This window comes from Eurytemora carolleeae, unplaced genomic scaffold (assembly GCF_000591075.1).
Source record: "Eurytemora carolleeae unplaced genomic scaffold, Eaff_2.0 scaffold1220, whole genome shotgun sequence".
NCBI classification, from domain to species: Eukaryota; Metazoa; Arthropoda; class Copepoda; order Calanoida; family Temoridae; genus Eurytemora; species Eurytemora carolleeae.
The window spans coordinates 135,553-151,398 of record NW_019397753.1 but is presented as its reverse complement, the minus strand read 5'-3'; the positions used below and the strand labels follow the sequence as shown (position 1 = coordinate 151,398).

The window sequence follows — 15,846 nt, the reverse complement described above, 5'->3', positions numbered from 1 at the left end:
TTAATTTATATTCATTTTAATATGCTAAACAAAAATGAAATCATTAGTCCTCTATTATTATCATGAAATCCATTAAAACCAAAAAAAAATAGATTATTATACTTAGAGTGGAATTTATACAATCACTTGGTATGAATTTTGTCAGTCCCTTTCAGCCTGAAACGGAGTTCAAAGTGTACAATTCATGTAAAGGTTCAATTCAATATGCTAAACAAAAATAAAATCATTAGTGATATATTATTATCATAAAATCCAGTAAAAGACCAATCCACCCCGCTTGTCATTGAAGTACACTTTGACCCCAAGAAGTGTGAGTTCACGGACTGTACAATTCTGGATGATTTTGCGTACATAAGCTAACTTATGTATTTTTCTATGGTACAAAGATTAAAAATTAATCATCATATCAACTAAAGGTCGAAATCATTCATTGATCTATCTTGAAATCCATAAACAAGAGTTCCCAGCTGGATCCTTTACCTTATCTATTTGTAGCCTAGTTTGTGGGACTCCAGCGGATCTCCATGCAGTCCGGGGGACTCCAACGGACCTCCATATTGTGCGGAAACGAGTCAGTAACCTCCCCGTGGTGAGTCAAAAAATCATTCTTTACTTTAAAAGTAATTTTTATTCAGATCTTGATTGCCTATACAACTTCTTTACAAGGGAATTTGAGGGAACTTTACCTCACCTAGGAAGCCCTTAGGAGCCCTTTAATATCCCGAAAAAGTATTTTTTCACTAAAACTGTTTTTTTACTTAATGTCCCAATGAACGTTAAGTAATTTAACGTCCCTTTGTTTGGGAATCATAGATCAGTAAAAAATATAATTATTTAAGCGAAATTTTTTTCTCTCAAAAATCTAAACTTTTTTTCAAATTCGAATTGAAAAAAATTTCACGGGCAACGTCGGGCACTTCAGCTAGTTATTGTTATTATTAAATATTTCAGCTATAGCTGACTAAACGGCGAGACCAACATAGGCTAAAGATTTTGAAATTTGTTTTCTTCTAAATTCGAATTTTACGGGCAACGCCAGGCACTTCAGCTAATTACTATTTTTGTTATCTTTATTATTATCCTTTAGATCCCTGGGGACGAGGATGCCCAGGCTCTAGGGTTAATGAAGCATAAAAGGTGGAGGCTGGAGCCCATCAAGGTTGAGCAGGTGGAGTCCTACAGCAAGAAGAAGGACGATAAGGAGGAGGAGAACACTAAACCAGTTGCTAAGAGGTTTGTTTTCAAATTTCTGGAATCCCGGGACCGATTTGCCGCAGATTTTGATTGGGGAATTCGGGAGACCCACGGGAATGTTCATAGCTTGATTTTGAGATTCTAAATTGAGTGGGTCGACTTTTATAGGGAAAATTTAGTTTTCCGGTGAGATCGATTAAATCCGGGTAAACAGCGGAAGTAAATTTTGGGAAGCGCTGGGTTCCCAAACTAGTTCTGCATAGTCCTACAAAATGACGTCAAAGTGTAATCTTCTCTTAAAGCTTAAACCCAAGGTCAGAAGGAATTTCTGGAAATTTAAAGGGAGTGTTCGCGAAAAATGAAAGGGGGAATAGGCAATATGCGATAAAAAAACGCTTTTGATCGCTACTAATCTTACTTCTATCTGTTGCGTCTATAAGGAAAAAATTGATAAAGACGTCACATAATATCAAACAAAACATTCAGATATTACAACCTATAGTCATCGATTATCTTTCGCCACATTTGTATATATTCAATATTTTATGCTAGTTTTGATTTTGTTTTTTAAAATAATATTTAGCTTACAACTTGTTTTCGAACATTACTGGAAAATATGAAAATGTCGTCTTCATTACCAAAAATCCTCGAAACAGGAATAAACGTTTTTATAAGTAACTCTCAGATCATAACAATTAAAACATATTATGAAAAATCAACTATATATAAATGTGGCGAAAGATAATCGATGACTTTAGGTTGTAATATCTGAATGTTTTGTTTAAAATTAAATTGATTTTTTTTACGGTCTAAGTCGTATGTTGCAATTTTCTCCATTTGTATCGACGCCATGTTATTCGGTATGAGACGTCTTTAACAATTTTCTCCTTATAGACGCAACAGATAGAAGTAATATTAGTAGCGATCAAAAGCGCTTTTTTATCGCATATTGCCTATTCCCCCTTTCATTTTTCGCGAACACTCCCTTTAAGTTAAAGTTTTCCCTTAAAAAAGTCAATCCACTCAACTTAGAATTTTTAAACCAAATGCTGAGAACATTCCCGTTGTTCTACCAAGTTCTCTAATCAAAGTTCGAGGCAAATCTGATTTTGATTTTTCTTCAAAAAAAATGCTATAAATATATTTTTTAATACAATTTATCTTAACAGAACGATAAATGATGAAGTGTAAAAACAGAAAAAGATTTTTGTCAAGCGTTTGACGCTTTATGAAATTCTATGTATATATACAAATGCATATCTATATTAGGGTTGGTAGATTTTGGAACCAAGCTTGTCCGATCAGAACTCATGAACCCCTGGACCGATTAGTCTCAATTTTTGTTGATTAACTCGGCAGGACCACGGGACCCAAGCTAGTATATATATAAAGTTGTAATCCATGGTTTTAAGTCTGTTTGTCATAACTCAAGAAACCTTTGACCGGTTTCAAATTTTAATTGCTGTCCTTTAAAGGTAAAACTTAGTCTTAAGGGATTCCAAACATTAATGCTACTGAAAATAGCGATTTTGTTATTGTAAAGAAGGAAAAATTTGATCTACAATGTCAACTTTGAATGAGAAGAATTTTGAATCTTGAAACTCTGAATAACTTGCTGACAAGTCAAGGTCTTCAGTTCTAAATAATCTTAGAATCAGCTTAACTCTAATATTTTAGAATCAGCTTAACTCTAATATTGTTCTCCACAATAATAGAAAGGAATTTATTCCAAAAATGTGTAAACCCGTCATTTTGTTGAATAGTTACCATACCAACAGTATATTTCACACATTTCACACATACGATCTTTTGGACTATTTGGAATATTTTTAGAGATGATTTATATTTCTCTAAATCATTTCTGTTCCAATCTGTATTACGATACATACATTATTTATAATACTAGAAATTCAAGGCGCTTCGCGCCCTTCTTTCTAGCCTTAGAGGGCGCTTCGCGCCCATCTTCTAAATTAGTTGTGAACATGTTCTCTTTGTGTACATCGTAAAACAAAACAAAAATAATTCGCGGATTTTCACAAAAAATTTCGTGGATTTTCAAAATTTTCAAAAATTTAATGAAGATCGAATTTTGATGGAGACAAATATTTGAAATTTTGATCATTCATAAACCTTCCCTGGGGTCCCTAGATGTCCCACAAAAAATTTGGGCCCGATCGGTTCAGCCGTTTTGACGTTTATTGGATACAAACAAACAAACAAACAGACAAACAAACAGACAGACAAGCCAAATTTATATATAGATTATAAATATTCTCTATAATATTGAGCAAATCTATATAATAAAACAAGACATTCATATATATGTTCCCTCTGGCCGGCTGGACCGAATGGTAGGAATTTTTTTGTGGACACTCATGGGTAGCCTGTGAGTGACATAAGCTAAAAAAAAGTTAAATTTTTTTTCCAACATTTTTTTTTCACGGGAAACGCCGAGCTCTTAAGCTTGTTATCTATAGAATAGAACAAGACATTCGTATATATGTCGTATATATAGCCGGCCAAACGGCTGGACCGATTGGACTGAATTTTTTTGCGGACACTCATTTTTTAAAAATATATTTTTTCAAATTTTTTTCACGGGCAATGGCGGGCCTTTCAGCTAGTTATTTATAATATTATAAATATTCTCTAATAAGTAATTTTCCCCTAGAAAATATGGAGCAAATATTTACTATTTTTGTTCTTTTATTGGATTTACAAGAAATGATCAATCTTTTTATTAGAAATTCCAAGCTTACAAAGAATGTTCCAAATAATTCTTTAAAAAATATGCTTTTTCATAAATGATCTTTCAATTAAACGTTAAATTTTTATTTGATTCAAAAATTAAAAAAGATTAAAGTAGTTATAATGGACTCCATTATAACTACTGATTAAGTACGGTTTATCTTGAAAAGGGCTCAATTCTGTTTTTTTCTTAATTGTTTTTCATACTTGATTAAAAAAAGGGTGTACCTTTGTGAGAGTCACTTGAAGTTACGTTTACAGTCCCTTTAATTTAACACAACCTACAGTCCCTTTAATTTAACACATCCTACAGTCCCTTTAATTTAACCCATCCTACACTACAGTCCCTTTAATTTAACCAATCCTACAGTCTCTTTAATTTATCCCATCCTACAGTCCCTTTAATTTAACCCATCCTACAGTCCCTTTAATTTAACCCATCCTACAGTCCCATTAATTTATCCTATCCTACATTCCCTTCAATTTAACCAATCCTACAGTCCCTTTAATTTATCCCATCCTACAGTCTCTTTAATTTAACCCATCCTACAGTCCCTTTAATTTAACCCATCCTACAGTCCCTTTAATTTAACCCATCCTTACCTAGTTTATCAGATAGTTTAATACAGTAATAACCAGAAAACAAGGGAATAGGAAGACGACATTTTGGAAATATTTGAAGAGTATTATATTTTGTTACAAAGCAAATAGTTTTACTGGGCACTTATTAAATCATTTATTTGACGAATGGGTCTGTTTACACTGCACAATGGCTTTGTCTCATGCTCAATTGACTTTTTTTAGGCAAACCTTAACTCTAAAGGTCGTCTTCTATTTCATAGTTTTCTGGTTATCACTGTATCTCTAATATTTTAGGTCTAAACTCCCACTGCACAACTTTGCCAAGCTTGAATCCTCTAAATCCGAGTATTCAAATATCAATGGAAGAATACATACCCAGGAGGAAAATAATGCAAAAGGTAAAAAAAATCCATTGATTATAAAATGTATAGTTGCAACTGAACCAGCTAAATATGTGTCCTGAGACCGAATTTAATGAATCGAATAACGTCGCTGAACCGGCGGTAGGCATAATAAGTTGCGACATGTAAAAGTAATAAAAATTATTCCACATTTTTCTAATTCCAATATATTTTAACAATGATCCAATATTTTTTGATAAATTGTCATATTTAAAATTTTCTAGTTTCTGAGAATGGAAAGATCTTAAGCTCTTTCCGTCACTATGGTCTTGGCAGTGCAGAACCCGGACAGAAACCTCATGTACAGGTCAGTGTACGGCAGTACGGTACATGTACAAGTTAGAATACGGCAGTATTATTCATGTGCAGGTCAGTGTACGGCATTAAAGTTCATGTACAGGTTAGCGTAAGACAGTATGGTTCATGTACAGGTCAGTGTAAGGCAGTACGGTTCATGTACAGGTTAGTGTACGGCAGTACGGTTCATGTTAAAGTTAGTGTATATGCAGAATGGTTCAAGTACAGTATAGTGTACAGCAGTGCGGTTTATGTACAGGTTAGTATATGGCAGAACGGTTCATGTAAAGGTTAATATAAGGCAGTACGGTTCATGTACAGGTAATGTAAGGCATAACGGTTCATATACAACTTAGTGTAAGACAGTACGGTTCATGTACAGGTTAGTGTACGTGCAGTACGGTTCATGTACAGTTTTGTGTATGGCAGTACGGTTTATGTATAGATTAGTGTTCGGTAGTACGGTTTATTCTGATGATAAAGTTTACTGTACAAAACTATTTCCGGTTTGTGAAGGCTGTAAATGAGTTGGATATCCCAGCCTTGAATCTTCATAAGAAGGTTCTGGAAAATGATGGAGAGGTACAACAAGATGTACATGTCGGACAACAGGTAGCTGCTGTGTAATATAGTATAGTACAGTACTTTGAAGTACAGTACAGTACAGTACAGTACAGTACAGTACAGTACAGTACAGTACAGTACAGTACAGTACAGTACAGTACAGCACAGCACAGCACAGTACAGTATAGTACAGTACAACACAGTACAGTACAGTGCAATAAAGTTCATAAGATTAAAATTTTTATAATAAAATTATTTCACAGTATTGTGGGTCCTGAAGTGTTCGGCGATTATATTAATACAATGAAGACGATTTTTTTTAAGTTTTGATTGTTACAAGCTTTTCTCGAATTGAAAGTTTACAAGTAGATAAAGAGGACCTTTTTTAATTGGCAAATTCTCTTTGTTTCCTTCCATGTTATATGTATCCATGCTGTTTAACAACCTTGATATAAATAAAAATTCAAATCGAAAGTCGTCTTTCTTGTATTAATATGCGACGACGACTGTACAATAAGATGACCGGTAAAAACCGACACTTTTTTAACAGCTTTAAGACTAGGATCTGTCCCTCTAATACAGGACGAGGACAATATCCTGCAGGTAGCTGAGGACCTGGCTGAGTATGTCCGGGTGACAGGGGACGAGGTCGGGGTAGTCTCTTTCTTCATGGAGCTCGTCGAAAACGAAAAGGTCAGCAAACCTTTAGAAATATATATAATAAAGTTCTTCGCTCATATATCATATATATGTTAGATATAACTGGCCTAGCAGTTGACCTACAAACTAAAATGGGTGATTTTTTTTAGAAAACTCATGGGTATCCTTAGGGTAACATAGGCTAAATAAAATTCTGCATTTTTTTCCTTCCAAATTTTTCCTCAGTGTTTTATAGATTTCACGGGCAACGTTGAGCACTTCAGCTACATATTTACTAGTTATTAAAATTGATTGCTGAAGAGAGAATTATAATTAATAGTTATTAAAATAGATTGTAAAAAAGCCCCCATCTTGGATTTTTTAAATTACACTCACACTCACACATTCTTATTCAAATTGACCCACCAGACTTTAATTTGCCCCTTTGTTCAACAATTGTAACCCTTAGTTTTTATGAATGCCACTAAATTTGCACTAAATTTGATTTCTTATCCCCAAAAGTTTTATAAATACACCCAACTTTCAAATTTACAGCCCCATCGAAAAAATGCCCCTCCTTCTTTAAAGATAATGTTCCAAAACGTTTTGCGCCCATCAAAAAAATAACCTTTAGATTAAAAAAGCCTCTTCATATATTTTGGAAATGCTATTTAAAGATTTAAAATTTAAGATTTCCCATACACAAAATTGCCCAAATTAAAAAAGCTCCTCAAAGATAAAATTTTCCCATAAAACAAAGATTTAAGATTTCCCCCAACGGAAAAAATTCCCCCAAAAAATAAAATTTGCCCCTGAAATATAAATTTAAGATTTTTCCCACACAAATTTGCCCCAAACTAAAAAGAATGCCTCCCAATAAAAAAAAATTTGCCCGCAAAAATGCTTTCGTTTTGCACCCCCCCCCCCTTGCTGAATGAATGGCGATTTATCTTAAATTTGATTGGGGAACTTGGGAGAACCATAGAAATGTCTTCAGCTTGGTTTTGAGATTTTAAGTTGAGTGAGTCGACATTAATAGTGAAAATTTGTTCTCCCGGTAAAATCGTTCAAGTGCGGGTAAAAAAAAAAACATTTTTTTTCTCGTTTTTTTCTAAATTCAAAATTTTATTCAACGGGCACTTCAGCTAGTTATTCATAAAATCAATTGGTTGACTGTAAATCAATCAATCAATCAATTAACCAGAGGGAATGTTTAGATGCCGGAAGCTGAAGGTTTAATGTACCTGGAACTGATAAACTCCCTTCTAGTTCAGCATCCGGGGAACAAAAGGTACATCCGGGGAATAAAAGGTTAATAAGGGTAATAAAAGGAAGCAACATTAAAAACAGACAAAACAAAATGTTTCAGTAAACTTAAAAAAACTCTTGCTATTTTAAAACTTAAAGAGACTTTAAGCTTCATTTCCAATGACCCTCCATGCAAAGCTGACAATGCCCGATTCATAACAGTATCCTTGAAAACCTTATCTGATCAAAATTTGTTACAAAACTTTCGGAATTTTCAACTTTACAAAATTGACAAAATTAACAATTGAGATGTAAAGATATTTTAAGATAGAGATATCATTTTTTTTCTTCCTCAACTTTTTCATTTCAAATTGCAGTTTTTCTTCAAAATTAACAACTAGGAAAAAGAAGAGAAATTGCGCTGTAAATTTGTCACGTATCACAAATGTCATAATGCAATAAAACCAATATTCTAGAAAAATTTGTCACTCAATTGTTACGACAAAACTTTCTTTTCTTTAATTCTAATTTTTACAATCATCAACAGAATAAGTTTTTAAATAATCTTAAAACGTTTTGCGGATTTCTCACAAATCTGGACATTTCCGCCTTTTTAAGCTTTCCATTGTTTCTAAGCTTTCTATTGTTGGTAAGCTTTTATTGTTTCTAAGCTTTCTATTGTTCCTAAGCTTTCTTGGGTTTCTGAGCTTTCTATTGATTCTAAGCTTTCTATAGTTTCTTAAACTTTCTATTGTTTTTAAGCTTTCTATTAATTCTAAGCTTTCAATTGTTTTAAGCTTTCTATGGTTTCTAAGCTTTCTATTGTTTATAAGCTTTATAGGGTTTCTGAGCTTTCTATTGTTTATAAGCTTTCTAGAGTTTCTAAGCTTTCTGGTTTCTAATCTCTCTCTTGTTTTTAAGGGATGAGGATAAGGAAAAGAGGTTTTCTGAAGAGGAGAAAGCCAGAGAGGAGGAAGCAGAACTCATCCTTAATTTTAGGTAATAAAACTGGAAAATTAAAAACTCTTCATCTTTCTTTTACCCTTTCTTCCTTCCTCTTCCCTTTCCCTATATGGCTCTTCTTTCCTACTTCTTCTTCCTCCTCTTTCCTTACCATTTTTTCCCTTATCTTACCTTCTTTTCTTTTTTTCCTCTCATCTTTCCTTTCTCCCTCTTCTTTCCTTCCCCTTCCCGACTCCTCTTCCTCTCTCATCTCCATTTCCCCTTCCTCCGCATCTTACCCAGGTAACAATTTTGCGGAAATTCCCAGGAATCTCTCACAGGAAAATCTGGTGAAAATGTCGACAGAAACTGGAGATTTCTCAAGAATTTCCTGGGAAAGATTCTCTATTGAGAAATTCCTGGGATAAACACCGTACAGTAGCAATTAGGGTTTGGTCTGGGCTGGAGATTCTCTTGTGATTATTTCCTTAGAATATATCAGAACCAATTCTGAGGAATTTCTTCTACCCCATTCTGAGAAAATTTCTTGTGACCCATTCCGAGAAATTTCTCGTAACCTATTCCGAGGAATTTCTTGTAACCAATTCTGAGGAATTTCTTTTAAACCATTCCGAGGAATTTTTAGAACCATATCCAAGGAACTTCTTGTAACGAATTCCAGGGAATTTCTTGTTACCAATTCTGAAGAATAACCAGAGAAAATGTCGACCAAATTTGGGGAAATTCTTGGTTATATCGAAAGAAAAGTTCTTAAGAACCAATTTCTGGGAATTTTCTTGGAACTATTCCCAATACTTTTAAGAACTTCTCAGGAATATCTTGACACACATACCTACTTTTAAAGTCAGAATGTTTTACTTGTTTTGATCTTACTGAGTTGTCTCGTATTTTGTTTTTTTTTCAGGCAACTGAATTGTCAAGAACAAATGAAAAAAATTATATTTTTCATAAAGAAAATTTTTTAAAGATGGTTTCTAAAGTTAATCATCATTGTTTATCAATAAGGATACAAATAAAAAAAGATAATAGAAGGGAATCTCAGATACAACTATTGAAGAAAAACGTAGCTAAAAAATATTTAAAATTGGTAATGAAGTTCTGAGAATAATTCCATATAAGTTCTCAGGAATTTCTCGAAAATTTCTCCCAAAAAATCCGTAAAATTGGTGACCAAGTCCTAAGAATTTCTCAGAAATTACCAGAGAAATATTCCGAAGAGTTTCTCAGGATTTTCTCCAGGAAAAGTTCCTGATAAATTCTCAGGAATTTCTCAAGACAATGTCACTTATTCAGTTCCCTTAAAATTCCGTAAAATTGGTGACAAAGTACTTAACATTTCTCAGGAATTTTCGGAGAAATATTCTTATGAATTTCTTGGGAAAAACTTTGGAGACATTCTCAGTAATTTCTTGGGAAAAAAATCAGGAGAAATTTATTCATTAATTTCTCGAAACTTAGTCATTAATCTCTGATCCCCTAAAATCTCTCAAATTTGGGACCAATTTCGGAGAATTTCTTGAGAATTTCCGAGGAGTCAGTCACGAGAACTTGTTCTCCAGAAATTTCCCGGAAATTCCCCAAAGAAAGTCGCCAAAACTGGAGACCTTTGGTCACCTTGGTACCTTCACCGTCCTCTGCTATAGTTCTTTAAACTTCTTTACAAAAATTGTTAGGTTGCCTAAAAGAAGTTTAAAACTTTTCTCTGAAGTAAACACCACAAATAATATTCTTCCATAAAATGATTGTTTGATTTGCTTAAAATTTTATTTTAATTTTTCAGAAACGGATTTTGGCTATAATTCTTAAAATACAAAAACAGAATTAAGCCAAAATTTTTTAATCAGTAGATTAAGTGAAACTAAATTTATATCCTATTTTCAAAAAAAAGTTAGTTTTTCTCTTTCACATAGACTGATTTTTTTAAATCTAGAAGTACGGAAATTCTATAAAAATATTCTTACAATATATAGTGAATTTTCATATGCTGAGAAAAAATACAATATTGTAACTAAATAACTTGTGCTGAGCACCCTGAATTCCCAGATGTGTATTTTTATGATGTTAGATACTTTCCCAAAGGCATTTTTCCGAGTGGCAACTTTCCAATGGTATGTTCCCACGTGATATTTTCCCAAGTCTGTCCTAGCTGCAGCACTTGGCCCTGTAGCCCATCCTGCCCACGGCACTCGGCCCCCGTTGCAGCCTGTGGCGCCTTAGAAGGCCTAAACTTACCTTGGAGAAGTTGCCACAAGGGAAATTGCACATTTGGAAGTGGCTCCTTGGGAAATTACCTGATACTATTTTAACCAACTTTTTCAGCGACTTCATTGACGGAAAGTTCCAAGCAGGAGAACTATCACCAAAAGTCTACAAACAACTGAAAGGTAATTCTAAAAAAATATTTGCAAAAAAGCACATTTGGGAAAATCCCAAAGTAATGCTGAGCTGGGAAATCTTGTAGTTTGGATATCGAGATCAATGCTTGACCTCGATGTTTATTAATCTGCAGAATAATGAAGTCTGTATTCCATAGATCTCTTGTTGTTGTTTTCTAGTACAACTGCAAAGTGTTATTGTTGTACTATTGTTGTTTTTCAGTGCAACTTTACAGTTTTATTGTTATTGTTGTTTTCTAGTACAACCGTAAAGTGTTATTACTGTATTATTGTTGTTTTTAGTAAAACTTTACAGTTTTATTGTTTTTGTCGTTTTCTAGTACAACTGTAAAGTGTTATTGCTGTACTATTGTTGTTTTTTAGTACAACTTTACAGTTTTATTGTTATTGTTGTTTTCTAGTACAACTGTAAAGTGTTATTGTTGTACTATTGTTGTTGTTTTCTAGTACAACTTTGCAGTGTTATTGTTGTACTATTTTTGTTGTTTTCTAGTACAACTTTACAGTGTTATTTTTCTACTATTGTTGTTATTTTCATATACAACTAACTGTACAGTGTTCTTGTTGTACTAATGTTGTTGTTTTCATGTACAACTGTTCAGTTTCATTGCTGTTCGATTGTTGTTGTTTTCTAGTACAACTTTACAATCTTGTTGGTGTACTATTGATGTTGTTTTCTAGTACAACTGTACAGTGTACAGTCTTATTGTTGTACTATTGATGTTGTTTTCTAGTACAACTGTACAGTGTTATTGTTGTACTATTGCTGTTGTTTTCTAGTACAGCTTTACAGTGTTATTGTTGTAAAGTAGTATAACTTCATGGTGGTGTTATTGTTGTACCATACTTGATGTAAACATGTGAACAGTTACAATTTTGTTGTTGTACTCTACATAAGTAAACAGTTCAGTTTCCTGTTGTTAAGATAAACTGATGGAGTCTGTTCTGGAGAAAGCTGAACAGGATCCAAACTTCCTGTTTGATCCAGAGGAGCCGTCATTTTAAAGGTACTAGAAATTCAAGGCGCTTCGCGCCCTTTTTTCTAAGCATTTAGGGCGCTTCGCGCCCATCTTCTATTTAAATTGTGAACATGTTCTATTTGTTTACATTTAAAAACAAAGAAGAAAAATTTTTTCCGGATTTTTGAAAAAAAAATTCGCGGATTTTCAAGAATTTTTTTTTACAAAATTAAAAACCTTTAAAACACATTTTTTCAACATTTTTATCATTCATAAACCTTCCCTGTGGTCACGTGATGTCCCACAAAAAATTTGGGCCCGATCGGTTCTGCCGTTTTGACGTTTAGTGGATACAAACAGACAGACGGACAGAAAAACAAACAGACAAGCCAAATTTATATATAGATAAAGAAGACTACCGTAAATAATCCACTGTTTTCTGGTTCATACAGAAGTAAAAAAAAATCACTTATAATTCTTGTATGGAAGTTATTAATTAATCTGTTGGTTCGTTTCTCAAGTGCATTTTATATAACTGTAAACGTAAAATCAAAATCTTCAAAATCATCGTTAAAATAATTCAGTAAAACAATTTTTATTCTTTTTTTTTCTCTCTGTCCATGTCATTTAAATTTTTCTATATAAAAGAATTATTAACAAGATCTTCTCTTGATTTGTTTTTTTTTGCTCTAATTGGACGTTATTTTTTCCAAAATCATAAATGTTAAAGAGGAATCCATTACTGATATTTTTTATTAATCTAAAAATTGTAAAAAAGTAAAAACTTGGAACAAAATTGTTGTTATATCTGTTTCAATCTTCAGCTCGCTTAATTTTCACAAACAGTCATTCTTATATCATAATAGTTTTTTTAAAATGTTGGGATAGTCTTTCTTAACTTACTAGGCCTTTAGCGCGCTTCGCGCCCATCTTCTATTTAAATTGTGAACATGTTCTTTTTGTTTACATTTTAAAACAAAGAAGAAAAATTTTTTGCGGATTTAAAAAAAAAATTCGCGCATTTTCAAGATTTTAGAATTTTGTTTACAAAATTAAAAACCTTTAAAACGCATTTTTGTTTTATTTTTATCATTCATAAACCTTCCCTGTGGTCACGTGATGTCCCACAAAAAATTTGGGCCCGATCGGTTCAGCCGTTTTGACGTTTATTGGATACAAACAAACAGACAGACAAACAAACAGACAGACAAGCCAAATTTATATATAGATAACAACTGATCATTTTATATTTAAAATTATTAAAAAAACTAACGCCTGGAAGCATACCCCCCCCCCCCAGTGGAATTTGAATCCCCTGGAGACCCAGACTTATCTGAATCCCTCGGGGGAAATTATAAACCCCCGGGAAACCTCCTGGCTTCGGTAATAAAGAGTGAAATCAAAAACTCACAACGGATTTCCGTAAGTCGAAAATTGATATAAACTTTAACGAAAGAATAAAATTCAAGACGAAAAAATGAAACATGAGCATTACAAAGTTCAAATCAATTCATGCAATTCAACTGTACAGTTCACAGAATTTGCGCATTTACTGTACAGAGTAAAGACTATATATACATTATCTGTACAGTGCACGGACTAAATACATGCAATGTACAGTGCACGGACTGTAAACATCCACTGCACAGTTCTCAGGCTATATGCATGCACTGTACAGTCAGTACATGGACCGTATACCAAACATGCATCAAATAACGTAAACGAACTGTACCTGTTACTGAAATCCAATGTGTAATTGCGTAATTTTTACGATATTTAGGTGGCTGGGTACTAGAGAGAGGAACAAAATCCTGCTTTGCAGCCAACCATGAACCATATCGGTGTATTTGTGTAAAACATTATTAAACCAATAAAACTAATAAAAGATTTTCTAAAATAGATTTTTTTTTTCACATTTAATCTTAATATAATATTAAATTTTCCTATTAGGGCGCTTCGCGCCCACCTTCTATTTCAACTTTTAGTATTTGTTCCATCTTCAGAATTTTCCCTTTAAAAACAAAATTGCGGATTTACATGTTTTTCTTGTATTTTCAATATGTTTTCCGAAAATAAAATATTTTGGAGTCAAATTTTGTAATTCCCAAGATTATTCTGTTTTCACTGGAATGCTACAAAAAAGTCTGTTCAAGTAATAATGCAACGTGGCGGAACAAAGCCGATATTGCTGGGTCGTCACTTAATTTCCATTGTAAAACCCCGTAATCGTGGGATTTCAAGAATGTAGTCTGTCTGTAAATCCATATTTATCAAAAATGATGGAGAATGTAGATATTAAAGATTTTCCAGGTTTGATTTATTAATGAAAATACAATTATTTCATTATTTAATAATTTCTGCCAAGTTTAAAGCTAAAAAGAAGAATAGAATTATGAATTGATTACATTCATGATTCGATAGAAAATCCCACTTACAAAATAATCATTTTGGATCGGTGATTTTTTTAACAACAACCCAATCATTTCTAGATTCTGCGAATTCATTATTCGAAAAAGTTTTTAAAGATTATATTTTTTTTCTAAATAAATAATAAAATTTTCCCAATTCTGAAAAATAATTAAATCAAAAACTTAGATTAATATTTTTTCTTTCACAAATTCGCTAATTAAATTTTCCATGTTTATAAGGTTATTTTCTTCAATGAATGATACTTTCATAGATTAATAAAAATACAGATAGAACACTTAGTTTTTTCTTTACAAAATTTAGAGGTTTTTTGTTCACAATAACTCTGAGGCAGAAGCCCAAAGGAGTTAAGCGCATGCTGCTTTGAATTACAAGAGAGAGAGAGAACCAGATTTATTGTGAACGAAAAACCCCTAAATCTTGAAAAGACGACATCTAGTGTTCTATCTGTATTGTTATCAATCTATGCGTTCTTGTGAACCCTGTGAAAATATTAGTATAACGAATATTATGAATTGATAGATAGATAGATAGATAGATAGATAGATAGATAGATAGATAGATAGATAGATAGATAGATAGATAGATAGATAGATAGATAGATAGATAGATAGATAGATAGATAGATAGATAGATAGATAGATAGATAGATAGATAACAAGAAAACAAAAATAATGATCTTTTCTACTGAACAACATGGAAAGTATTTATTTGGTTGATTTGACACTAACACAAAAATATGAAAAGCATGATAATGAGAAATCTTACAACTTTTAGAGTTGGGTGCTTAAATACATTAAAAATTGCGCTACTCTGATTATAATTTCAGTTTTGTTTAAGATATTCTTCTATTTGTTTTGACTTTCTTTTAGACTATCTAACAATTGTTTTCTATTCCTCATTCTTAGAGAGCAAAGAAGTTTCGAATTTGCAAAGACAGCCGAAGTACATTTGAATTTCCGAGTCGGGTCAAACTTTCCGTTCCCAGTTTGTACTGTGCCCAGCTCTATGAACAGGACTAGCCGGTGCAACAAGATTGACGCGGTCAGACTTTATGCTTAATACCTTTACTAAAGGGGTAGAGGTGCGTATATTGTAAGTTATTTCGTATTAAAAAACTTCTCATTTTGAGAAGAAAAGCCAGTTGAAATTGGAAACCCTTGGATGCAGTTTTGAATTTGTGTTCTTAAATTTCCCGTTATAAAATCAAACTTATTTTATTGCAAAACAGAATTCCAGATTTTGTATTTTCTTTGCACAAAAGAGCTAGATGTTTAAACAATTAACATTTTATTGAATTTATAACATATGTCTGTTTATCTGTTTTTTTATTGTCCGATCATAACTCAGGAACCTCTTGACAATGATTTTTTTGCTTAAATTGAGGAACTCGGGAGAATCACGGGAAAGTTCTAAACAAATTATGGG

The 15,846-nt window shown here is 32.8% G+C and overlaps 1 protein-coding gene across 1 annotated transcript; it reads left to right on the top strand.

The window, feature by feature from the left end:
- Positions 1–495: 495 nt before the first annotated feature.
- On the top strand, positions 496–13,892 carry LOC111715782 (uncharacterized; the record flags this gene model as incomplete). The annotated part of the gene is given in 11 exon segments (XM_023491150.1): positions 496–589; positions 1,088–1,233; positions 4,819–4,922; positions 5,150–5,232; positions 5,739–5,834; positions 6,369–6,479; positions 7,643–7,716; positions 8,595–8,672; positions 10,956–11,020; positions 11,958–12,039; positions 13,772–13,892. Coding segments are annotated over 10 exon segments (931 nt in total), but the record flags the coding sequence as incomplete, so codon positions are not given.
- Between the last annotated feature and the right edge of the window lie 1,954 nt (positions 13,893–15,846).